This window comes from Pipra filicauda, unplaced genomic scaffold, assembly GCF_003945595.2.
Source record: "Pipra filicauda isolate LSUMZ 115617 unplaced genomic scaffold, ASM394559v2 scaffold94_size2452230_pilon, whole genome shotgun sequence".
Classification (NCBI taxonomy): Eukaryota; Metazoa; Chordata; class Aves; order Passeriformes; family Pipridae; genus Pipra; species Pipra filicauda.
Window position 1 is genome coordinate 1,146,081 of NW_024105142.1, and position 27,771 is coordinate 1,173,851.

The 27,771-nt window shown below is 38.7% G+C and overlaps 1 protein-coding gene across 4 annotated transcripts in view; it reads right to left on the reverse strand.

Moving 5' to 3' along the window:
• DIP2C (disco interacting protein 2 homolog C) overlaps nt 1–27,771 on the reverse strand; it is a 309,922-nt gene that overhangs the window by 79,315 nt on the left and 202,836 nt on the right. For all 4 annotated transcript variants that reach the window (XM_027720744.2, XM_027720743.2, XM_027720742.2 and 1 more), the window contains 5 exons: nt 25,979–26,110; nt 24,522–24,641; nt 23,402–23,599; nt 13,459–13,550; nt 9,488–9,598 (listed from right to left, as the gene is read on the reverse strand). In XM_027720744.2, the coding sequence (XP_027576545.1) occupies nt 9,488–9,598; nt 13,459–13,550; nt 23,402–23,599; nt 24,522–24,641; nt 25,979–26,110 (653 nt within the window). The remainder of the gene's footprint in view (nt 1–9,487; nt 9,599–13,458; nt 13,551–23,401; nt 23,600–24,521; nt 24,642–25,978; nt 26,111–27,771) is intronic.

Sequence of the window (27,771 nt, forward strand, 5' to 3'; positions counted from 1 at the left end):
AGGAAAGACTGAGAGATGGGATTGCTCAGCCTCCAGAACAGAAGGCTTAGGGGGGATCTCATCAGTATGTACAAACACCTGAAGGGAGGGTGTAGAGAAGATGGAGCCAGGTTCTTTCTAGTGGTGCTCAGTGACAGGACCAGACGCGATGGGTAAAAACCAAAACTGAGGAAGTTCCCTCTGAACACCCTCTGTGAGGGTGACTGGCATAGTGTGCCCAGAGAGGTTGCACAGTTTCCACACTCAGAGATATCCAAAAGCCACCTGGATGTAGTCCTGAGCAACCTGCTCTAGGTGGCCCTGTTTGAGGAGGGGAGCTGGACTAGGTGACCTTCAGACGTCTCTGCCAACCCCAACCATTCTGTGACAATTCTAGGAAATAATATGGATTATAGATGCTTCCACCTGGATAAAGCTCTAAACCCTTAAGATGCTATATGGGCATACAGTGGTGACAGTATCCCTATTATTGCTGCTCTAACCTGATTTGTCAATAGTCATTTTATTGAGCAGTAACAGACACATTTCAGGAGCACTACATATAGTCAAGTGCCCATTAGAGTAAGCTCATTACATTTTACTTTCATCAAGGGCGTGTAGGCACTGAGACTAAGAAGTCATGTGATGATTTTCAAGTCTAGGCCATAGCTGTTCTTTAAGAGATGCTGTGCTTCTACAGCATTATGTCTACTGTATGTACAGTATCTTGTCATGATTATTTTATAAACTTTACATCTATTCACTAAGCTCTTCAACAGAGCAAAACCCAAGATGTAAATGCACATAGAAGTATTAACTCTTTCTCCACAGAACAATTCTACAGAAAATAGCCTAGAGAGTCTTAAAAGATCAAATTAAAATATCTTTTGAATCAACCATAAAGTACACTTAACCATGGAAACAACCAGAAATACAGTAGTTGCTTTAATCTATTGATTCATTCAAAGCAAAATTGTATGATGAAAGCCCCAGAGCCTATCTGACTAATTTTTAATGAAATTTTCATGTAGTCAAATAAAACCATCTAAAACGGAGAAGCAATCAGATCAGAAAAAAAGCAAGGGCTTACTTGTTTTTCATACCACCTCAAAATATGTTTATGGTAGCAATTATCAGAACTTTGATAGCTGAGCAACAATAAATTGATCTGTCAAGTCTATGCTATATAACTCCTTCTATCCAGAATTAGAAAAAGCATTTGTTTTTGCTTACTATAACCAGAATGCATATAAAAACAGGAAAAAATTAAAAGGCACTTTTCCAGGAAGGTTTTTTAAACTTAAGCTTGTGTATAATCTTTTCCAATATAAAACCAGACAACGAGAGTATCTTTTGAACAACAGAGAATAATACTGGTATATCCATGAACAACATTTTGGGGAGCATGTTGTTGACCCCACCACACCTGCACCAGTGGGGCTTCCAGAACTTAAAGAGCTTTGTCAACCATTACTGTGTCACTGATTCTTGTGTTAGCTAGTCCATATTTGTATTGTCAAATCTGTGGGACAAGCACTGAGCCAGATCTGATCTTGGTTCCACGTGAAGATGAGACCTGGTGTCTCCCCTCTTGGGATCTGCTCAAAGGAAGGAAATATGGGTGCCTGAACAATGCAGGTGAGATGGCTCTCCTTGGTGGTCCCTCAGAAGGAATGGCAGGAAGAGGAAGGCTGGAGTAATCCATGGAAAACATCACTCCTTGGGCAAGACACAGCTTTTGAGACCTGCTACTCTTTCATCTATAAAGGGGGGTGATGAGTTTCTTAAAATATCAGATCCATACTACCATTACTCAAAATTTCCCATTAAATTTAATCTAAAAAATGTTTACTAATATTTTAAGAATTTTTAACTACCAACTAAAAAAAGGCATATAATTGAATATAATTCATATAATTGAATGCAACAACTGCATAGATCTCAATTTTAAATTATAGTGTTGTAATTGTATATCCTACAAAACACTGCTAGTAAACTGTTTCACCACTGTGTCAAGAAAACGCCAATTCTCAGGCAATGAAATTCCATTTAATTCAGCTTTATAAGCAGAAATTAACCTAACAAATTCCATGACAAATCTAATGTAAGTAAACTAGTAGAAAGTGTGGACCTTAGAGCATCAGCATACCATGGCCCTGAGGGATATTTTTGCTCTTCTGACAGCAAAATAAAAGGAAACTTATAGTAACAGTGGAGTTTTTTAGATAACACAAGAAAGACTGACTACAATTTCACTTAGTGCCATACCAACTGGCTTAAAGAATGTCCGTTTGTTACAAATGTGGATAGAGCCTTTCCCAAATCTTCATTCGCGAAGCCTAGCCATGGTGATGAGAGAACGTCCACACAAATATTATTCATTCATTTGTAATACCTATCACACACATTCAGATTATTTAATACAATCTACACACATGTCACAATTCACAGATTGCTTTACATTAGAACAACTCCACATCTCACATAGCACCAAAATCTTCAGCCCACTCTTTTCTGTACAGTTATTCTTTCAATTGTAAGGAAAACAATGACTAAACAATTATTTGATGTAACACTACCATAGGAGTTTGGAAGAATTTCGCCAGGTGCGACGGTATGCAGTGTGTTTTACAGACTTTCAAATCCTGTGCCATGCCTTGGTGGCCACATTAAACCCTGCCTTGGAAGAAAAAGGCAAATCAAGATGCTGAAGCAGGGGTGCTGTGATAGACACTGTTCCCCAGGGCCACAGGAGTTGAGGATTTTGCAGTGTGAACGCAATGAAGCTTTCTGATAACCTCCTACTTGGTTTTCACCAATTCCATCTTCAGTCTCAGTCTCTCACACCTAGTGACAGACTAGGTTATCATCACCTACTGCCTGCTTCTGGTGGCTTCATTCTGACTTAGAAGCTAAAAGTACTGCAGAGAACAGAGTCATGAAGAAGAGGTTGACATCCCTTTCCCCATGGAAGTGCTCCTGTGATATCTGTTGCCCCATAGAAGAAATTGTTGAGATACTGAACTGACAGCCAGTAGGTGGAAGATCTGAAACTTTTATACATCCCACAGACACACCACAACCTTACCTACATATCCAATCCTGTGAACATGAGAGAATTTGCTGTTCCTCGTACCTCAGCAGGATCAGCCCAGAGCACTGAAGACCTTGGGCAAAACGTGTACGTTTGAAAAATGAAGTTTGAGTTAAAAATGCAGTCCTTTGCCTGAAGCAGTCAAAGGTCCCATGTGGGCCATGAAAAAGCTACTGACTTTAAAGGCATTGATTATTTCAGATTTCAGAGACAAGCTATCGGCCTGCCTTTTGAGTAATGTGAAATGAATGGTTGCATGCTGAAAACTACTTTGTTAGTAGAAAAAAACACAACCAAATAATCTTCCCCCCAAAAAAACCAATATCCTCCTCCCATCATAAATAAAATTACTCTCCTGCCTGTAAACGGAATAGATTTTCACAATACACTGGTTTGTCAGCAGTATTACTTGTTATTTTGGTAATTTATGCTAATCTGCCACTTTGGCAACTCCACTTGTCACAAACACTTTATTTTGCTGAATTTTGTAGGGGCAGAAAAACCTCAGGAAGCCAGTGGGGACCAGGTGAAACAACTCAACGCAGTCCCAACCACAGACAGGGAGAGACTTGCCAGTGATGCTCATTGTCAAATCCTCCACAATTCACAGCTTGAAATGACACGTAATGCGGGTGGAAGGCAAAATACGCAGCTGAGGTATTGTAGCATGAGGTTCGAGATCACTTCCTGACTTTGGAGCTATCATTGTACATTTCTTGAAGGCACACAACACTTGCTGGGGTACAAAAACTGAGGTGTGCATAGCTTCAGACTATGTCTGCACACACCTAGAGAGATCAATCTTTCATATGAAGCGAGACGGAAATCCTCTCTGCTGTAGGCAACCATTCAAAGTTTTCTAAAGACTTTTATTAAAGGTTCGCTAAAGGTTTCCACCAGTACCTGGAGGGAAATTGTCTTCTTCCTGCTGTAGAGAGTGATAATTCATTGTCAGGATAAAAAAATCCCACGTGTGGTTGCATTTCAGCATGCTGTTAGTGTCATTTCTATAATGCTTTGTGAGAGTATCTGTGTGAAGGAAAACAATTATGATCCTGTCTCTGTGACTGAGAGTGCATGTCCTTATCTAATAAGAAAGGAAAGAAGAGACAGTCTGTGCAAAGGTTGGCCTGATAAAGGGTACTTCTCTTCACTTGCAAATCCCAGACTGTTTTTAAAATGAGAATTATGTGGGGGAGCATCACAGACTGAACTAATCTTGTTTTCTGTTACAATGCTTATTTGAGCTGCAGTGCCTTTACTCTACCAAAAATTTGCTGGTAAAGAACAAATAGGGCAACTATTAGACACAAAAGTCAAAAGTGAAAAGGCATCGAGGAAACACTCTATTTTTAAAACAGAGATCTCAAAGATCTTAACCAAAGTTAAACACAATGCAGATGCAATCTTCATAACCAGCTTTAAGATGAAGAAATTAGTTGGACAATGGCTTTGGTGTCTGCCTGTAATTAGCATGTGATATCTGCAACCATGAGCAGTCTTAATGTCCAGAAGTCTTAATGAAAGCAAGACAATGGTTAGTTTTGGCAAAGGACACTGCATGAAATGTGATATGCCCTCTAGGAAATTATAATTGCCTAAACTTGAAAATATAATAGGAAAACACAGACTTTAAAGGATCTGAGATTGACTGTGGCAAAATGAGTGTTTCACTGCTAAAGTGTATGAAGGGGGATAGTATGAAAGGTACCAGGGGCTCACATGGGGCTGAGGGAACTTGCATTCTCTGGAGAGATGGAAGATTGTCACTGAAAGAAAAATATATTACATTTTATGGATATTTTAAATCCAGTGGAGAAAGAGATGCATTGTCAAAAGATGTTCAAAAGTATGTTAAGCTCCAGTGTTTCTGGCGCACTGCAGCCCAACGATGACTAAAGCTGAGAGAAAGCAAAGCTCATTTTATCTCAGGCCCTGAAACACTAGGAAAGATGTCAAGGTGTATTTCCATTGGAATAGAATTCTTCCTTGAAAGGAAGACATGACTGGGACAATTTCACTGTTTTGAAAGAGATAGACCTCTCTGGCTACTGTTAAAAGCTTTAATAATCTTTCAGGATTTAATAAAAAGAGCTCCTGAAAAACAGTTTTTACCCTGTATGAAGCATCCTTTAAAAAAACTGAAGTGTCCTGTAGTGGGTATCTCCAGATTTCCTATGACAATACACAGGCACATTCTTCCAACCACACTGTCAGAGCCAGTGACTGGAGGAGCACAGAAATGCCTGCTAAGCACACACAGCATTAAATCTAAGATGATAGGAAAGAGCATTTTGAGTGAGAAATTTAATTTTACATGCTTTCATGTCTCACTCTGCCACAAATTCTGCCTAAGATAAGGAGGCCATAAAGATCTATGTGGGATTGCTTTGTTCATATGTTCACAGCATGGGACTGAGCATAACTATGAATGTGCTTGGAGGACAAAAATGTTATTTTCACATTAAAACTGATTAACTCCCCTGACTGTACCAGAGCAGAATAAAAACAATTTGCATGGAGCCCATCAAATGGAAAAAAACACTGACCTAAAAAATCTAAAGAAGGAGAAATCAAAACCGTATTTTTAAATCTTTTCCTAAGGGACATAGTAAATCACTGTTTGAACTAGAATTCGACATGTTGAAACTCCCATGTCTTCTATTTTGATGGCCCATTCTATGACATACAATTTGCATGTCACATCATATCATACATACAATGAAACAAACACTCCAGCTTCAGACAAGATTAACAAAAGTGGCAGTTCTGAAGGAAGAGGTGTTGTATAGGACACATTATTTGCTAACGTTTGGGAAACATAAGCAAATTTGGAGAGAGGGACACTCCTCTGAAAGAACAGACCCCATAAGCTAAGGGATGAGGATTAGATATAACAATTTTGGGGAGTGTTGATGATAAAGGCATTTCAATGCTATTAATGTAAGGAAAGGAGGAGAAATAAAACACGCTGCTTGTTTGATCACTACAATGACCATGGAACTCCTGATTGATGCTTCTAGAATAAAGAGTTAGTTTCGATGTATTTGAAAAAAGCTTGGTATTTCAGTTTTTAATTTTAGATCCGATGTCGCAAATTTAAAGAGCCAAAACCATGCTGCATGAATGACTATTTCCAGGTCTTTGCTGAACACCAGGAAGCATTCTGGGAATAAAACTGAAGAATGCTGCATAGTTGCTGGGTATTCTGGCAATCCATGCCAGGTGCTAGGTCAGACAGGTCTCCTGAAGTCCTGGGGATATTCTAGGTATTCTGTCAACACAAAGGTGGGATACAGAAGGAAAGAGCAAGGAGACAAGGACTTTCACCTAACAATAAACCAGAAAAAAATCCTGTTAAAGTCTTACAAAAATAACAGTCATGCTATGAAGAAAGGGGAATGCATACAAAATCTATGTGCAGGTAAAGCAAAAGCCTTTACTTCCATATGGATACAGATGTCTGCAGAGTAATCTGTAAGCCAAAAGTCTATCTGGCTACAAACACTATTGTTCAGTTTTAAAATGCCAGAACAAAATTTTGCACAGAGTTGTGAAAAACTCTTCTTATGAAAATGCAAAACAGTATTAAAGCTGCTCATACAAATTTTTAATATTAAAAATGTGCTCCTAATATAACTCCCTAAAATAGCTCATCCTGTATTTTGTAAGCTCATAATATGAATGTGTTAGTTCACATTTCTGTCTTCCAAAAAGCAACCCAAAAGATGCCAGAATGTACTGAAGCGTGTAGAAGAGAGGATAAATAATGGGAAAGCATAAAAGAACAGTCTAGGCCATTGTGTGATGACACGAATGACATCTTCCCACGGATGCCAGAAGCAATCCACTGCAATTTGACCAAGCAGAGGTATTCCTTCTGGGACTACTCAGAACACGATTTTCATCTCATTGTTTCCACTCCAGTTGCCTTTACATATAAACAAATGCAAAAATATTTGCAATAGTATATGCTGTGAGATTGCATAGTTTTATTTATAGATTATAGATCATGTTGCTTTTTTAACTGACATCTCTGTTATTGTTTTATTAGTTTGATATTTAAACTTTATGGCAAAAGATAAACATTCCAAGTCTGTATATATTCTTTTGTATAAATATATATACATGCATGTTTAAGTGTATATTTATATATCCATTTATACACACATATTCAAAAAAACCCAAACACCCAAGAGGTTCAGCCAAATTAGGGTAAGTTATTCATTTGACACAGAGTATTTACTTGGACAGCTGGATTTTATAGTTTAATAGATGGATGTGGTATCAGATGTTCCAAAATAAATCAAATTTACACCTATCCATGTACTTTAAAATTTCATTAAACCTCAGAAAACCGTAACAGGGAAAGACATTAGATTTTTCAACCTTCAAAGCCATGTTGCTTCTTTTTTAATCAAAGAATGAAAGCAGATTTACCCATTTGAGCACTCTATAAGATCTTAAAATGTATATAAGATCTTAAAATCTTTTTGACACATATAGAATCTCTAGTTTATATTGAAATAATGCACAGTGTTATGCAACTGCCTCAAACTATCTTAAGGTACTGTACTTGGATGTGAAAGTGTGATAGCAGCCCAATGTGAATGCGCTGTATTTCTACTAAATTCAACATCCTTGTTCTGTAGTCATGTCTACCTCTCAGTGCTCTCAAATACAACATTTTACAAATTTTACCCCAAAGCAGGCATGGTGGTTGAGGTTCCATCCTCTCCTCTTACACTGCCTTTCTAGTTCACCTGCATCTTTCCTCCAGTCTTAGCCAGTTTAAGCTGGGGCACCTATTGTCTCCTTAGTTCCCTTAGTTCCCAGTGTCCTTCCTTCTGCTCAATCACTCTCATGTTTGCTCATCTGGATCATGACCTTTTGTTGTCTGATCCACTCACTCACTCATTCACTCCATCTCTCTCTCTCTTCCTTCACCTGCTCATTAAACCACCCCTTCCTCCAGCTCCCACCCCTTCTCTCCTTGCCAGCTTCTGGTTTCACTGTGGCAGGAGCCCACCACAGATGTTGGCCAGGGCATGTGTGATCGTAATGGAGATATTATGAGATCAACTCAGCTTCTCAGATGTGAGGAAGGTTCCAGCATGTTCAGTTAGGAATGAATCCCCAGATATTTTGAGCTGTTAATTTGCTACATGAGATGTGCAAACTGAAAAGCCTATGTGAGGGCTTAAAATCTTGGTTTCATGGCTTTCATTTGAAAGGTAGGGTATCTATCCATGAAACAAAGATTTGAGCTTCTGCTTTGGGGTGCTGTAACACTGGAGCATCTCAAAGAAAAGCCCTTGACAGTTGAAAACCTGAAAATATGAGCAAAGCAATACAATTCCCCAGCCCTTTCCTTGGAAACAATTTATGTTTTCAGTCAACATTTTCCGAAAGAATTTAGTTTAAAAAAGAAAGCTTGTAAAGATTAAAGAACACTCTTTGTGTGGACAAGTCCAGACCAAGTAATTAAAGTAAAGCATTATTAGTGCTAGCTAATAAAAAATGATTATAACAAGGGGATATGTGGGAGCGGCCAGCCATGGCAAATTAAGGGGATATGACAAAAAAATCTTGTGATGAATAAATATATTTTGCTGTATTTACAACCTTCTAGGCATATATCCTCAGAAAAAAATGCAAGTTCAGCAGCATCAGTGTAAGCATCCCAGCTGTGGTTCACCTACACCACCCACCCCACTCCTCTCAATGCCCCCAGACACTCTTTCTCGCTGGAACTGCTCTCCTAACACTTCCCTAGGATACATGGTTGAATCTCTGAACCATCACTGGAAGTGGAGTCACATCCAGTGATCCACAGTGCTGATCACTTTTGATCAGCAGTGGTCAGTTTTCTCTATGAATGCATGTTCTATGGCAAGAATTCCTAAACCTAATTTGTCCAAGTGCCACCCTTGGCAGAGAGGACCATGGTGACAGAAGCTTTGGGACACATATGCACATAGAGACACAGAAGGCATTTCCGTAACCGCTTTGAAGTAGCACACACAGCACTAGTGGCATTATAACATAGCTTGGGTTGCAGGGACAGGTGGAAAATCAGCAGTTGTTGCCAATGGTTCTTTGTCAGTGGCCAACACCAGAATGTTTTGAAAGGCTACAAAGATAATCCGTCTAGGACTGGCAGAGCTGCAGTCTTGGAAAATTTTCCTCTCCTTTTCCAGGCGGACCTGCATTTGCTGAAACTACAAGCACATCTTCAGATTTTCCATTACAGAAAAGAAGGAACTATATATAATTCACCACACAGCACTATCTTTGTATCCTCAGATTCAGAGTTAGTTAACCACAAAAATCTACTCAAAAGCTATGTTCAGTTGTGATTTATTCTGACGTAAGTTTCAAAATGCAGTATAGAGAAGAAATTCAGTTCCCTACCTTTCTTGTAAGTGGCACTTCAATAGGGACGGGGACAACTTCAGCAAGCAGGCAGCCATAAAATGCCACCATGAAAGCAGCAGGATCATTGTTAGGAAACACGAGCGTTACCTAGAGGAGAGAGATGTAGATTAAAAATATTTTATCCTAGGTGTAAAATAAAGATAATTGAAGCTTCTATGATTCCTTTTGGATAGAGATGATTATTGAAGCACTTCTAAGATAACTATTCAAATGCCTAATGACAGACAAAGGAGGAATCAGAAGGAATTTATTCTGATAAATATTCCTTTTATGAACATTTTCACTTACAATGTAGCTAAATATTTTCATGCTGTCTTGTTTCCCATGTGGACAACACGCTTCATCTGGTTCTCAATTAACTGATTGCTTTATCAGTGTTAAATAACCAAGTAAATGGATTTAATAGAATTTTAGATTCTATTATAATAATTTGTTGAAGTTACTGAAACTGAAGTGGAGGTGTGATCAGTTAAGATTACGCAGACTTACTATGTCATTAGGTCAATCATTAACACATTGTTTTGTTTCACTATGCTTTGCCTCAGGCAACAGTTTCATTTTAGGACTGGACTGTTGTCCAAGGGTAGAAGTTTCTGTGTACTGTGTGCACACAAATAGCTGATACCTAGAAGCAAACTGTCATATCCATGACGCACCCCAACCTAGGTGTGGATTTGTTGAACTTCACAGCTTCAGGGCTCGGGTTGGGGAATTATTTAGATAAAAGAATGCCAAAACCAATCACAGCAAATCACCACTATGCTCACTAGGTGCCCTCCTTCCTCCAGCATGCTGAACTGTGCAGCTTAGTCCTGCAGGCAGTGCAGACAATGTCTGAGATCCTGCACAGGCAAAGGGGAAGGAGAGGTGAGGATGCACGGTCTTGCTGAGGATTCAGCAACTTACAGAGACCACAGCTCTCCTTGCAAGTGCAGGGAATACTACTGCTCTCACTTGCTGGTGAATGACCTCAGTGGCTGGATCCAGTCTACAGTTTTGTTTTGATTCAGTCCAGTGGATGTTTTCAGCTCTTGTCTTAAACAGCTGTAACACAGCTGGTAACTATCCTGCACGGTCAACTGAAGTGGCATGCAAAAGGCATGGTGAATGATTTCAAACCTAATTCCTTTGGACCCACACACAGGACCTGAGTGTATTATTACAGCATCTTGAAATTTCCTGAAACTATGTAATAGCTCTTGAGTTTTGACTGCTTTGACATCCATAGGAGTTTTGTTGAAGTAAAATCATGATGTTTTCATATACACTTCAAGGATCAGTTACTGGAGATTATAAGTGTTTCCAGAATTTAGTTAAGATAGTCACCTTCTATACATTGACTGGATTTCTTCAAACTAGAAGAAAACTAACCAACCTTGCCCAAGTTGGTCTGAAATACCTGGTTTGTAAGCTTAAGATTCTAATTTCATCAAGGTTTAGAGTCAGAGCAAATACATGGCTACTTTGTCTGCACACTTGCACTTTAAACAGTCCAAGTGCTGGATATGGCAGTGCAGAACTCACTTTATGCATTCTACAGGCACAAACCATAAACAGCCTCAAGGGAAATGGAAATACAAGGATTTTGCCAGGTGCAAATCCTGTTTGCTGAGCCCAGTAAACATCTGAAAAACCTAAAAGATACTTTGAGGGTTGTGGGTTTTGCATTGGTCTCTGCTTACTTAAAAGCAGTGAAGGTTTGGATGGGAATCTTTGCAAAGGAGCTGACAGAGGTGAAAAAAATCTCACTGAAGTCCAGTGGGAAAGAGGCATTAACTTCCTCTCCAAAAAACATTAATCACTAACAGACTTGTACCAAATAAATAAATAATGTGTGTAAAAGCAAAAAGTGCTAAGCTTGAAAGAAAACAAAACATACAGTGTATATTAAGAGATGAGAATCTGGTTATCTAGTAGATATTTCAGAGGGCAAACTTAATTTCCAGGCAGCTGTCTGGGGTGATGTAAGGTTAAATTTCTGAAGTTACTATAGAAGGCAAATGCAGTTTGCCATGTATAATAATAGCAGAAGCAGGGAATGAAATGCGGGCACATTCATTTATTTTTTGGCTCAGACAAAGAACATAAGAGGTGAGGTAATGGTAATCATGAAAAATAGAGATTGTATTGATAGAAGAGATTTTTAAAGGGAAAAAATAAAATATTTTAATATTAACATAAGGAAAAAATGACATTCTCATTTAGAAAAGACCAGAAATATATGCCGTGTTTAATTTAGTATGTAAAAACTGCCTTTAACTGTTGTCGCAGAAAATACCTTATGTCAGAATAAAAAGTCACCTTCAAAAAGCTCAGAAAGCTTTTATGTTATTACAACAGGGGCATAAGAGCCAGAATAACCACAGCGTAGAGCATCAGAAGTGCAGTAACACCTCATCTTCAACGTGAAGTTGCTTCATATGATCACGTTCCTGTTACACAGGGATGCTAGGCAAGATGTTTTTACAACACAAAACATATGCTTTCAGCACTCAGCTGTAAACATTTGTTTCACTCTAATCTAGGTGGACTTATTTTAGCAGAGCAGCAATTTGTTCTTTACATGTCCTGCACTAGCTAAATTTCCAGCCTTCAGCCTGAATTATCCACAAATCCTTTCTTAATGTTAGGAGATGCCAGTGACCGCTGCTGTAAATGACTACAAAGACAGGCAGGCAGCACACCACAGATAAGGAGAGATGCACATTGCCCATATGTGAACTTTATTCCTTTTGGAGCTTTCTGGGTGGACTGTTTTGATGTGTACACCAGAACAACTTGCTGCTTCTGCTGTTGCTTAGAGACAGAATTGTAAGTCAAGTAAAAGAGATTCTTCAGATCCTAGTCCTGGCTGAATGCCATTGTAGGAAGCAATTTAGATTAAGGATCTAGAGATCATTTAGTTATTTTCTTTATGATTTATTTCAAAAAGAAACAGAGGAAGGACTGTCATGTTTCATTTTTTTTCTTTTTTTTTCTTTTTCTTTCTTCCTTCTGGAAAGTGTTACTGCATTCTTTCATTTTTGAAGGTCTCAGACACGTGTGTTTCTCACGTGTGGCACGAGAGGATCAAGTGAACCAAGAGTTTGAGAACTCCTATCAGACTCTGGGGGAAAGACTTAATCCCACACTCACAACACTAAGCACTAGGACAGGAGACTAAAATTTGCATTTCTGACAAATTTGTTCTGGAATATCCATTCCACAGCTTAAATCCAAACTGGAATGGGACCTGTGGAATTTTCTAGACACACTTTTTCTCGGAAGAGAAAAAGGGCAGTAGGCTCAGCCAGTCTTGGCAGACAAAGGGGTAGGTTTGTAAGTACATTGTTAGCAAAACCATAGGATGTTCTTGTCTTCATTTAACATCTTAAAGTGCTACCTTTGCAACTCTTGCTCTTTGTGGGCTGTATCCATTCACTTAGATTCAGCCTCTAGCAGTAGCAGCATCAGGAACTAGGAGTGGAAATATTGTCTGTGTTACCAGTCTGCATCATTCATTTATTTAACTGGCTGCCAAAATGTGCTTACTTTGCTTGACTTTGTCCTCCACAATGTTTCTCTTGTTTTTACCATCTCAAAAAATACAAAGTCATTAGTAAGTAAGTTTTTTATCCACATGACACCTCCAGGCTCCATAAGCAAGATTTTGCTAAACAGACTGTTGTGCTGTGTCCAAAAACCACTTTCCATGGGAATGTTTATTGTTGATGTTGCCACAACTTCAAGTTACTATTCAGGGAGTACCAGCTCAGGTTATTTATTATGCAGTTCAAAACATCTGTCTGAATGATCAGACTTCTTCTGAGTAAACAGCAGATTTTAGTTCCCACCCCTCCCTAATATTTCACTTCACTAATTTCCTCTGAGCACCCCAAATACCTCATTTTCTCTTTGTCAACACTGGGTCTGAACTATTAGCAACTAAAAATCCTTGAGATACTCACCCTGTCTCCAGGTCGTACCATTGGTTCTTGTTTTGTGCCTAATTTGTGTAGTATATTGTAAGCAACCTTCATACTTCTGGTCCAAAGTTTGCCTATTAACATAAAATTTTTGAAATTAATTTAAAAATTCTTATGTTTTACAAGATTATAAAAGAGAAAGAATACCTGAGAAACAGAAAAAACATAGTAGGAACATTTATATTAGTTTTCCAACTAAATACGACACCACTACTTATAAGAAGTTTTCTATCAGCTTCTTTTTTCAAGACAAAGGGAGATTAGTTTTCTTTGCGGCAGAAGTTTCTTACTTTGGAGAAAATTGGATCTCAACTCCAAAATCTAACTGTTAGAAAGGTCTGGAAAATCATCAAGTCCAGACATCACCCTGATACCTCAGCTGTAGCAATTTGGACAAGTCACGTTTCAGCGCAGACTGACCTCTGAGGGTGATACTCAGGTTTCCCAATGGCATTTCTCATACCCCAAGCCACCAAAGGAAAAAAGGAAAGGCATCCCAAGCAGCAGAGACAAAGTAAAGAAAACCCCAACAAACAGAAAACACCCCACATCCAAAGGGGCACACTGAAGCAGCAGGGACCCTCTGAACCTTAGCACATCCATATGGCTGTTTCACTTTTAATTCATTTAACTTGGCTTTTTCTTCTCATCTGCTTCCATACCCTCCCTTCTCTCAGTTTCATTTCACTTGCCCTGGGTACCCTTCCTTACTGTCTCTCTTCTCCCTTGCTTTATCTTTCCAGCAACATGCTTAGCTGATCCTTATCAAGTCCTCATCCCAATATACTATAAAAAAAAATTATCTCATCAATACGCCCACATCACACGCCTTTCATTAATCCTTCAAGTAATTGGCACCTTTGCTCTTTCAGATGCTCTTTGTTTAGAGATCTTGTTACTTTCATTTGAACAATACCAAGTTTAACAGCCCTTGTGCTTGGCTGGCCCCAAGGTACTGTCTTCAAGCAGTATTCAGTCTGACAGTAACAAATCTTTAATTCATGGCCACCAATAACTGAAACGATAATAGGTTCTGACAACAGATTACCTATGGAGTTCAGCAGTTCAGGCTCCCAAACATGCAGCATTGCTATTTATAACTAAGCCAAGCAGTTGCTATAATAAGTTCCTCCACATCCTGGTTATAAAATGCAATACTACTGAATTATTTTTAAGTGCAAATCTGATGTAAATATAAAGTATGATGAGAAGGCCAGATTTTCTTTTTTTCCACTTAAGGAAAATTGGAAGGGTCTCTGCTGCTTTTCATTAAGAAAGTACTAAATGCAATTATTTCTTACAAAACCAGTAATATTGTATCATCAAACTATCCTTTGCAAACTTTAGGTACAAAACCAGTAATATTGTATCATCAAACTATCCTTTGCAAACTTTTTAATTTATTCAAAATTACTCCAGTATTTGCATGTTGAACTGTATTGATGCTCAGAAAGAAACACAACTCAATTCTGTTCCACTGGAAAATCAGCACAGATACAGGCATATGTCTGCAGGATTAACCCTCACAGTGCTGTGGCAGAACTACCTGCATTTGATGGAAAGAAGATCTTTGAAATCATCCCTGCTGCTACAGTTAACACTTGAACTTTACAAGTGAGTAGGATAAAAACAAGGATGCTTTAAGAATGCAAATATTCTTTTTCTTAAAGTTTTCCAACATTAAAGTTTCAGTGGCAACAAACTTAAAAGAGCAATTAGTAATGATACAGGAAATTGGAGAATGGAAATCAAAAGCCTGGCAAAAGTTCTGAATTGCAAAAAAGAACCATCTTTACACAAAACACTTTCAAGCTTGAAATGAACATTGAATTTTTAATTTCTTTTTCAAGACACATAAGGAGCTGCTGTGAAAAGTTCTGTCTGAACTATAGAGATTAAATCTGTTACAAGTCTTACATTTGCATTTGTGACATATACTAATTTTTTGGCTATCAAATGTGCCATCTTACAATATTTTCTTTAAAATCTAAGAACTATTCATATTACAGCATTTAGGTACATTCTTTCAGAAGTACACAGGTACCAGTACAATCATCTCCACCTAAGAAATCTGGCTAAATGCAGAAATTAAGTTTTCTCAAAAACCGAGAAAATTTAAAGGAGCACTTTCTAGTAAAGTGTTAAATAATCAAATCTTTACACACATTTTGTCATGATGCTCTTTTATTGTCAAAATTTTATTTCAGCTTCTGAAACATGGAGAATACAAGGCTGCCTTCCTAATTCCTCACCTTTCTGCTCATATACACTTTGAAATGTACAAAAAAGGCCCATAATATTTTCTAGTGGTCAGAAAAGACTTGAATTTTTTGTCACCACAGCCCTTTCCTTCTGTTTGCTGTTGTGATACCAATCTTTTGTTAAGTAGCTGGGGTAACTGGTCATGCATGTGCCTTTGGATATGAAACTGTGGAAAACTAGAGTGAAGCAGCCAGTTTGCCTTCAGTTGGAAAGGAGCTGGAATATAAGGGCCTTACAAGCTCTATAATGTCACTCTAACCCTTGTGGGCTCTGCCTGCCCCCAGCTGTTGCCAACTCTGCTCCAGGGTGGGCAGGGGCTGCTGGGGGCGGGCAGAGACCCCCAGGCATCCTCACGAGCAGGCAGAGCAAAGTCCAGGCAGATCTTAAACTGAATCGTGTTCAACAGGAAGCCTGTAAGTTTTCCTGAAGGGTATATGATTGTGTTCCAAAAAAGTAAATTAAAAAAGGGCCACAAAAGGAGCAGTAATCCAGAATCTGGAGCCAGGAATATATGGATGATCAGGGCCAGGTCAGTGGCTGCTGGATGGGACACAAGTTTCTGACCAGGGGTGGACTGAACCATGGGTTTATTCTGCCACTTTGGCTGTTTGCCTCCTCCAACATCACTGAGAAACACAAAGGGCTAAACGCCTGCAGGATAAAAGCCCTCAGGAATAGAGGATGTTATAAAGACGGAAATCTTTGAAGTGTTTCCTTCCTTGGTTCTGCCTAGGTTGCACTTCAGAGTAATTCTTCCTTTGCAAACTTGAGAGATTAGACATCGCTGGGAAAAAGCCGATTGCTAAAACTTCTCCCACAAATCCTGACGCCGTGACCTTGCTGTGACCTCCACGCAGTGCCACATCTGTGCTGCGGGAGTGGGAGGCCTGGCAAGGAGGCCAGCTGTGCTTCATCCAAGGCTCTGAGACAGGGCTTAGCACCGCCGGGCCGATCCTCGTGCAGGATAAACCGTCTTCATTACATGGGCTGCAGCAGAAAGCTGGCTGTTTGCAGCCACTGGGGATACATCCCATTGTCCTCAGACGGAGTTCAGTGAAGCACCAGTTCTCCTCGGATAAACACACTGCCATTAATCTTCTAATGAGTTGGCCTGAAGGCAGGGGGGCAGATGAGGGAAATTTAAGCAATAGTTTTGGTAGTGAGCGGACTTGCCCGTGTTCCAGCTAGTGCTGAAGCTCCTCTCTTCCAGCCGTGCCTCTGCAGAAGGGAGCTATCCTGGGCCCTTTCTGCAGCTGACACAGCATGTGCTGCTTGAGCAGGAGACTTGAGCAGCACTGCTGCTTCCCTGCCATAAACACCAGACTCTACGAGCCCTCCTCCTCTTTGTGTCCCTGCCCACATCCCCACGGCAGTGGGGACCTTTCGAACAACACTCCTACCCGCTGCACTGGGACAGGATTTGTGCCTTCCAGGCTCTGATGTCAGTAGCCCAACATTAACTCTCTTGCATTTAAAAATGAAGAACTGGTATGTCATCTACAGAGGTGTTCAGTGGTATTTAAGGCACAAAGGCACCCTCCAGGAGGGGCCCAGGCTCTGCAGGTCCTCTGTGCAAGGACCGCCAGTCACACACACATCATGGGTAACACAGGGCACTACACATTTAAGAACCTGAATTACCCCTCAGTTTTTAGGTCACAAAACTATTTCCCAAACAAAGCAGACTGGTAGGTGTATGTGGAACAAACTCCAACAACAGGCATTTAACACACACCTTGTTGCTACTACAATTTATAACATTGTTCCTACCTCCCATGGAGCTGCTAATTGTGGTGCTGCTTTCTAAGATCTCGTATAACTCCACAAGATGGTAAGAAATTAAGCTTTTCTCTGCATCTATCATTGCCTAAATTATTATTGCTTAAACATTTACTGAAATAAATCTTCTTCTAAAGATGATTGTATCTCCCTTAGCCATGTCTGTCACTTGCCCAGTGCTGCTGCCAGACTCTCTTTCCTAGCAGCATGCTTATGCAGGGAGGGTTTTAAGGTTCTTCACACACTTGCAAACTAAGTGGAGTGTTTCCACTGCCCAGTGAGTAACAGCAAGTACCACTAATGCCTCTGAATCTGAGCCATATCTGTCAGACCTCACATATGCAGATATGCTCCCTAGGGATGGAAACCAGCATCTCGCTTTCTGGCAGCTGTGACAAACACTGTTAACACCCATGTGGGGCAAGTCCATTTTCTCTTGCCACTGGAATTTCCCTTTAGTTGAGCAGTAGTAACTCTACACCAGCGATGATATATCTTGCATTTTGCTTGTATTCAATCTTGTTCTTTTTTTAACAGTCTATTCAGAGGGCAGTATCTTTAACCAACTAAAATTTAGCAAGCATAGTTAGTTAATACCCAGTCCCATCTGGTTAAGCAACACATGAGGGTAAAGGAAACCACAAGGTGTTAAAAACCACACAAAAAGGGATCTGTTAACTAGATGATTTCCACAGGACACTGAAGTAAATCCCCTTCCTCTTCCTTTGCAAATCTTTAAAAGGACTAAATGTCTGTGTTGAATGTAAAGAAGGTTTTAAGAGAAAAGCTGTATAAAGAAGAAAACTCAGAGAGAAAACAAACCACAACGAATTTCCTTATCATCTTCGGGACGGTTTTCAGAACCACACAGCACTAACTCAACAAAACCAAACCAGTGGTCGCTTACCAATCTCCGCGCTCAGCAACTGCGAGACTGCCAAAGTTTAACTGCAAATAATTTTGTCAAATATTCATTTTCTCAATATCACAGTACAACATTCCTTACATTAAATAGAAACAACAGTATTTATTAAATCTGGTGTGAATGGCAAATTTCCTAATGATATGCAGGTAGGGCTCTTTTTCTGCTTTGCAACGGAATAGTCCCTGCTCTACTGCTCTGTTCACCCTTTTTTCATAAACTCTTTAGATTCACCCTGAGGAGCAAATGAAGTTGTATTTTGTGATAAAATAATCCAAATAAAAAGAACAACAATGTTCTGTTGCAGAGACTAAAAGACTCCAGACATACTCAGAATAGAGGTAACCTTGCTGTAACAGTGCTGGATGCTGCAGTCTGAATCATATAATGCAGTAATTTTCTACCTTTTTACTAAAGAAATAAAGGTTTAAAGTATTAAACAATCCTAAGAATGATATCTATCTAGAGATTTAAACCATGACTATCCATATCTCTGAGCACTGAGTAATTTCAGAGATAAGGACAGTCTGGTTATGTAGCTACTTGATCACAAGAGTCTCAAATCCATCCCCGTCCTTCTGTTAATTGTGAAATTCCTGGTCTAGGAGATTCTCACAGAAAGGATGGGGAGGGGTGCAGGTGCAGCATTGCTTGGGGCTGCCTATTTTTGACCTGTTGTTAACTTTCAGGCGTGCCAGGATATCTCCAGTACAAGCGACATCACCCCTGCTGAGGCAGAATTACTTTGGCCTCAACATGTTTACAGTTGCATTAAGGTTATTTTTTAAATTGGCAATTCATTTGAGAAAAAAAAAAGTCATTTTCCAAGCATTTCTTTCTCCATAGAATCCAAATGGATAAAGGAAAAATGATCCTCTGTCCAGAGAGTCTTCTCTGCTCTTTTTTGCTAGCCTTGCTGTCTCCAGTGGGCCTCTGATGTGGGAAAGAAACACTACGCTGGAGCTACAGGAAATGTTTTTTAAAAAATCTGATTATGGAAAGTGTTAGATAAAGGAAAGAAGATTCTTCAAATCAAAGTTAACTGGTACTCATTTTGTTATTTTTAATAATGGTTACAATAAGAAAGCTCCAAACTTGCTCACTCCTAAATTACTTTCAGCTTTTTACTTTTTCCCCAGCCTTTCTGATTCTTTTTAGAATAATCATTTTAAGTAAGAAAAGTGACTGTGATAGCGTAAGAACTATATAGGATCTAATTGTCCTTTATTCACACTTGTCCTCTAAGAAATCACTAAGCACTTCATTATTAATACCAAAACCAGATGCCTGACTACTCTGATTAACTTTGTCTGAGTCAGAAATTGTCTTCCTTCTCTTCAAAGCATGTATTAGGTTTCTAGTCAGAGTTCAGATTCACATAAAACCTGATAAAGACATATTTCCTTCCCATATCTCAGACATTTCAATTTATGCATATTCAGTGATTTGATTTATAAAGGGATTGAGAATAACTTAACTAAGATGTTCTCCACTTAAACAAGTTCCCAGAGGAACAAAATATTTGAGAAATAAGTAATATTCATAGTGTTTCATTCACTAGAAAGAATTTAAGAGTTTTGAGTACATTAAATAAAGATTACAACTGGGGCACTGAGAAGAACTTAAAGAACTGAGGCAAAACGCATCAAACACTTTCTTGAAAATAAAGATCAAGTCTACAAGTGCAGTTATACATTTTTCCTATCTCCACTAACCTCAGACACATGGACAAAACCAGTCCTGACACGCTATGAAGACAAGGAGCTCAAAACACATTCTAAAAAAGACATAGGAGATACAAGGCATTACAAACTAGATGAATTCTTGCAGAGAAATGGGAAGGCAGAGCTGATTTTAAGGAACAGCTGAAAGAGTAAGTTCTTTAAACTAGTTTCCCTTATGGCCCAGCAGCACTTCACAATCTAAAGCACTCACCATTTAAAGTCACACTAACATATATCCACATCAGCTACCATTAGGTAGAGAAATTCATTCCAGAAAATCACACCAGGTGGTCTTACAACACCAATCTATCACTGTCTGCCATGGCATATCACAGCTTGGCCATTGGTCTGACCACTCACAGATGTCTCTGGATAGGACAGCAAAGGAGTTGTGAGGAAGGCTTTGGAGGAGAATTTTGTGGACTCTCAGAGAGCTCCTTTTCAGAATGCAAGGTCACCAAGGGCAAACAGGAAGGCATCTTGGATAGATGCAATATTTTTCAGGGCCAGAGAGAGTCTGATGTTAAGAACTAAGACCAAAGTGGCAGATGGGATGAGATTTCACCATGTAGATGTGGCAAAAGGCCTGCATTTGAAAAGACTTGCTCCTAAAATAACCTGTGAGGTTTGGACACAGAATTACAGTAAAATAAATAATGTCAGCATTGTGTATGATACTGTTGTTACAGCCCAAGAGATGGGTGGGAAGGCAATACCGTCTGCAACAATCCACTAAAGAAGAGATTAAAATGTTGGTGTTAAGGGAATTAGAACTCCTACTCAGATGGGCTATGACCTAGCTGACAGCTACAGAGACACTCCTGGAATCCATCTTGAAAAGATGGAAAGAAGTCTGGAATAAGCAGGCAAAGCTGCAATTCATCCATGCAGACAAGAAACTAGAGAAGATGCTGAGTATGAAAAAGTAGGGATCAAAAGCCTTCTCTTAACTGGAAAGTTGGAGGATAAAGGAAGAGGATTTCCATAAAGACAAGAGATGTGAGAAGAGACTGAAGCAGAAACAGTAAACAGAGGTAAAATATTCAAGAGAAGGTGCATAGTGACCATGTTGACAACATGTCAAAGACCAAAACTCTGGGAAATTAGAATTATTCTTAAAACTCTTGAATACTTGTCAAACATATGAAAATTCCTGGTAATGGTGTTTCTTTAGATTGGCAAAAAACCTACATCTAACTGTGATGTACAAAATCAGAGGCTACTAAATGTCCTCAATGTTGATATTTTAAAGTTTTAGTCACCTGATCACAGCATGCACATGAGGAAATTCAGTGTCACATTAAAACCATGTGGTAGGATTATGATTAAGCTCATCTGTCAAAAGTTTATTACTACTGGGGCCAGTGGAACTATGTAGAGGGATAAAAATTCATGAGTAGGAGTGGCTTTGCTGAGTTCAAGGCTTAATGTCTCTTAATGCTCAACTTTAAAAAATGCCATGCCTGCGATCACTAGAAAATATTGCAAACATAGAAGGAGGACTAGCAACAGCAAAATCATACATAAAGCCACCAATAAAATGGCAGGTGGCTGTAATGTTAAGGACATTCCAAAAGCACCTGTCATTTAAGAAAACTGCTATGGCATAGTGAATGGACATTGCCAGTGAAAAAGGACGTCAGCTTGAAGTGCAGTTAGCAGAGAATTCAGTAAATCTATGAAATGTTTTGGTTTGTAATTTCTTTTATCTATAAAAAGAAGGAAAAAAAAAGAACTAATTTTTTTCTGACCTCAGAAAACTACTGAAAGGCAACAGTAAAACCATATCTCAGAGTGCTGCCAAATGAAAGGTGTGAAAATATGAATTTTAGTGCTGTTTGTCTCAGGATTTAGACAATTTAGAAGAGGAAAGAGCTATCTAAAGACAGAGATGGCTAGAGGTGGCTCTGTGAGCCAAGCAGATGAGTTCCTCAGGTTGATTTGCTCAGCCTACAGCCTCAGGCAAAGCAGGACATATGCTCAGACTCTCTGGACAGAATCCCAAATTCAGAAGAATGGTCTGATTCTCAGTAACATCTTAATTTCCTTTCCTGTCCAATTTATTTAGGGCATTCAGTAGATGACATGAATTTCTCTTCTGTAAACATGTAATCGCAAACTTTAAAATTCTTCCCTAGTTCCAAGAAAATGTCCTTAAGGAAGAAAAACATTCATCAATGGTGAATCATATGTTTGCCCCCTAAATTAAGTAACTTCTTAACTCTAAGGCACCTGAAGGGAAAATGTTTCATGCATGACCCTCAGTTGCAAAGGTTCTGTTATGCTTTAAAAGCCTTTATTTTCAGTGCCAAACTTGCAGCAGACATCTTTTTGGCCAGGGACCTTCACTGAGTCTGACTCCTGAATTGAAAGGAATGTTCAGCACTGAACAAAACAGACAGACCTCTATATCACAGCATGTAACAACATTCTCTGCTCAGAACTCAAGGTCCCTGAGAAGGTAGAAATAAAAAAAGCAAAATATTTTTTATATCCATATCAATAGATTATGGAAATGTTCCAACTTGCCTTCAAAGTCTGACAGTTATTCATGATAATTCCTTTGAACGTCTCCCAAATGTCCCCTGAATATCACAAAATTAGAAGCAATATGGGACTTACTTGTCGAGGACATCCTTATGTTTATTTTTATTTGGCCTTTCTTGGTTTCAATAGATTGTCAGGCAGTAAACACTGAACTACAACATACCAGAGATCACACTGAAATATATCCTGGCAAATTTATATCAAGGGGGTACATTTGCTAGCTGTACAACTACGTATCAGGAGGAATAATTCAAATCACGCTTACTACAGTGTCAGTAGAACATGGAAAAAAATCCTATTTTAACTTCTTCAGGAAGCTGATGAATTTTCTACACCAGGTTCTGCTTTTGCAGGACAAAGCCTGGGCGATATCCAAGGGCAATGGATTTGGACATTAATCTTCAGGAAAATCTGCCCCAGGATGAATTTCTGTTTAAAAGGTGGTTTTCATTTATAATCTGTTATTCCATGGGTGTATCTACTCAGCTCTTTTCTTCGTTGTGAAATAAATCATGCTATAACATCTCAGCTACCCATACTCAGACACCAACAGCTTCAGAACTCTCTTACCCTACTCAGAAACTGAACAGATGCATCATTACGGGTCTTTTTTCACTGTATATTTATGCAATTACTGTACACAGACACTATATAGAACATACAAAAGGCAGGTAGTTTGAAGAGCACTCACCATATGTGAGAATATACAGTGGTTTTCCATTAGTATCCATAGTGGTTAGGCAAGGAGCTTTTGGTGAGATGGTCCCCCATCGCTGCAAAGCTGCTTCCAGAGAAGGAGGCCAATTTGTAACCACACCTAATTGTTCCCCACGCATAGCCAACATCTGAGCTCCTTCTGGCTTTGGCTGGTTTGGATCTGGCTGTTGAACTTATGATTATGAAAAGATACATAGTTACCATGTAAATTCTATACCTTGTGTACACCTGTGTAATCAAGAGAATAAGTTACCTTCGCAAAATATTCTGAAAACAGTGACATATTAGAAGGTATTGAGAAGCAACAGAGAAATATAACAGAATAATTAACTTTTACACAAGCCAAGCAACTAAACAGGAATGCACGTGCTTGTCCTTACAATAGCTCTACAAGCAGGGAAAGAAACTGCTGAGGCAGCATTCATATATTTATCTTCAAAATAATCAATCTTTCTTTATTCCTAAAGAGAGATGGAGAATACTTTTTCCTGGGAAAAATGCAGTAATGAGATGAACTGCAAAACTACTGGAAAAGTGTACTTTAACAAGTAACAGATTGATTTAAGTCATGTTCTGCTACATGCTTTCTTATAAACTCTATGGAGACTATTTAAATTTCCACATCCCGGCAAATCTTAATTCTCAAAGCACTGGCCTCTTTAAAAAAAATCCATTTATTGACTTAATCCTTGTTTCTAATCTTACATTTAATTTGGTTTTTGATGCTTCACTGTAACACAAAGGATGTTTAAAACATTTAACATTGCTCCCTCACTAACAGTTTTTCTCATACTGGTGTTCAAAGGCAATGGCTGCAACCCACAGCTGAATGTTCTCAAAGCAAAGCTTCCCTCCACTCTCTTCTGTCGTTTCTTTGCAAGCAGAACCAGGACCTGAGCAAATTAGAGAGACTTTCGACTCAACAGCACTAAGTCCAAGCTCACTACAAACAAATTCCACTGAATACCAGTGCTTTTGTACTTGCCAGTACAGGGAGGGCTTAATTGGCTTTCTAGAAAGTCAATGCAGGAGACAAACATTTTACAGAGTTTTAATAAGAGATCCCCAAACCTTTTGAAAAACAGTCATTTTACCTTCTAACAATTCCTCAAAGTCATCTACAAAGAACTCTCGTAATGGTGGTCGTTTGGGCCGTTTTAGTGTATTGACCAGCTGCTGAATCTTTGCTGACACTCTGCTGCTCACTGGTACTCCTGCAGGACAGGGATCAATGGAGACATCAGTTGACTGCTATGCTGAACGCCACCAGACGTTAAGTGGGGTAAGAAAGTGGTCTAGGATTGCAAGGCCACCACAGCTTAGAGTTTCATGCCACACTGTGACTCAAGTATTTATTTAACATTAAAACATACAAGCAAAAAGGAACAATGAAGCCTAATTTAAATAAAAACAGTACAACAATGTCAGAGCGAGGTTGCAAAATTAGAGGGGAAACAGCACACAGACTGAGGGAGAGAAGCACAGTGAAAAAAAGTCTCTATAGCAAATGTCAGTACCCTGAGAGGACTCTCTCAGCAATGGTCAGTGAGAAGACATGTATTGGCCTTCCCCATGATCACTGGTCATACTCACATTGTCTGACTTGACTGTAGCTCAGTGAGGAGTGTGGGTCATAGCTCTGCCCCGTCACTTATTCTGGGTTGTTCTTTACACTGTAGGGGACATCTATCTGGTACCCATCTTAAACATGGTTCACATCTTTTAATTACTTTAGCATGACCCTGTATTCTCTGAACATCCCTACAGTCAATCACCAGCCAGCAATCTCCAAAGGGAGAGTGCTTGCCCACACAGCACTTGGAAAAACATAGTTCTGAACAGGAGCATCGGGCAAGGGGCATTTTTATAATACAGTCCCATCAATCACCTCCCCCTTCCTTTTCTAGAGTCGAGTGCAATGTTTATGTCATCTATTCCTGAACTAATAGATTTCTGTCACTGCATTGCAGGAATTTCAACTTCCTACACTTCCATAAGGTTGGTTACAAAACTTTTGCCAAGTGGTGTTTAGAGCTGAAGATACTAAGTTTACAGATGATACACTTGGTCAACAATTCCATGCTGTGCTGAAATGCTGGTTAGCAAGTTTTAGAAAAGAGGAGCAGTAAATAAGAAAGGGTTTACAAATAACTGTTTTTCAAAAAAAAACCACCTCAGAGAATAAAACTTCAAGCATGTCATTTTATAAGATGTAGCAATCCTAGCATGTCACATTCTTTGTCATTTAAAAAACAGACTAGTTGTAACCAGACAGCAGGATAAAAGCAAATTTATTCACTGTTTTCTTTTGCCAAACAATTTCTACAAGGAGTCAGCTATGCCGATTAAGAAATATTTCTCTATGTTGTCTTCATTGATATTAGTTTATTTTAGGACTGTAAAGGTGCTGCAACTTTTTATGTGTTTATAAGTGAAAAGTGCCCAGATAAAAAAACAAACAAAAACCAAACAAAAACCAAGAGCAGACGCATACAGTAACCATTGAAAAGGTTACAATACTAAAAAAATCCAGTTTTTCTTTGTGACATACCATCCCCAGTCTCCATAAGTTCAGCGTTTCCATACTTTGGTGCCACCCGTGCCGTTGATCCTTGTGGTCTTTCTACTTGTATTGAGTGTTCTGAGGTGTAAGTGGTAACATCTGGAGGGGCAGAATGATTTTCTGTGAAAAGTAAGTTAAAAGGTTTAACCATGTGCCTCTAGTGTTAAAGGGCAGAAAAACAAAGGGCAGAGGAGAGGATATAATTTGATTTCTTTTTTCCAACATCTGAACAGGCATTAAAGTTAATACATAACATGATTGTACAGAACCATATACATATATATACACACACACATAAATTCAAAACTATATATAATGTATAGCATGATTTTAATAAATAAAGTTTCCACTGATTAAAAAAGGGCTATATATCTGCAATCACATAAGCGATAGGTTAAAAAAATTATACAATTAGTTTGTAGGCTCTCCAGTGACATCTGATTTTACACTGAATTAAAGCTTGTGGACATCTGCAAATAGAAAAGACTCAGACAAATACGCTTCAGAAGGATCACTGTGTTGGTTTTTCTAAATAAAAAGAACACAGCATGTTGTCAATCACTTGCAAGTGTCAGTGCATATCACTTTTATAACCTCTGTATTTCGAGTTAAGAAAGGAAAAAAATCAATCATAGCAGGGTTGGAATCCAGAGGAAAGAAATAAAATGTAAAGAAACATGAACTTTGCATTCTGCCTGGACACTTGCTTGTCTACTATTTTTAGACAAAGATATTTCAATTCTTCCGCATAACAAAGCCTTGCCTTCCAGAAGGCAAATGTGATCTGGTCTGACTCATGCCAGCACTGCTAAACAATTCCACAGAGCTAATCTTTCTCTTTCGTAGCCTGATAACTCAGCATGCTACCACAGTTTGTTTTCCCATCTTTTCAAGTCTGAGTCTGTATTATCTATGAATTTGTATTATTTTTATGAGTTTTCTCATAAATTTTTTCTAGGTTTTTATCAGCATTGGATTAGATGGAGATAAACACCATGAGCAAATAACAACTTCTCTTTCAATTGACACAAATGATCCCAAGCAGCCTCTGAGTTACAAAAGAAGGCAGGTCTTTATTCTGCTGCTGCTGAAGTAAATAGAAATGTGATCCATCTTACAATAGGGTAAGAGTCTTTAAAAATGCAAAAATTCTGGAAAAACATCATCTTGTTCCAATAGTATTTTCAAGACTTGCTTTTTATTAAACCTGTCCTTTAAGCATTATGGTACCATAAGTATTACAACACCAACTTCTACAGTAAATTTAATGTCAAATGTAATTATAAAGCATTTTCATGAATCATGAACTTTGGATCACTGTAATTCCTGTGCATTCAATCCCAAATTTATGCACCATCAATACAGAAAACTAAGTTTTTTGCTACACATACAGTAAAAAGATGCTATAATAGATGCTCATCTTGCATACACCTCATTTCGAGGTAGTATTTGACAGACAACCATCATGAAAAATTAGGATATTATATTAATGTCTGTAGTCGTTAGTTAATATTTATATTCATGAACATTATCACCCAATCATACTATCTGGTTGAGGAAAACACAAGATGGCTTTTACCATGCAACTCAAAAACATCTTGCATTCTACAAATGTCCAGTTGAAGCTTTTGCTTTTTATCACACTCACTTTTATAACTTTACCGAAACACTTATATTGTGCTATAAGTGACCAACTGAAGTATAATAGTTTGAATAATGAAGCTTATGCTGATAATTGTTTGAATAATGTCGTCTTTTAAAAGACATTTTGAATAATGTCT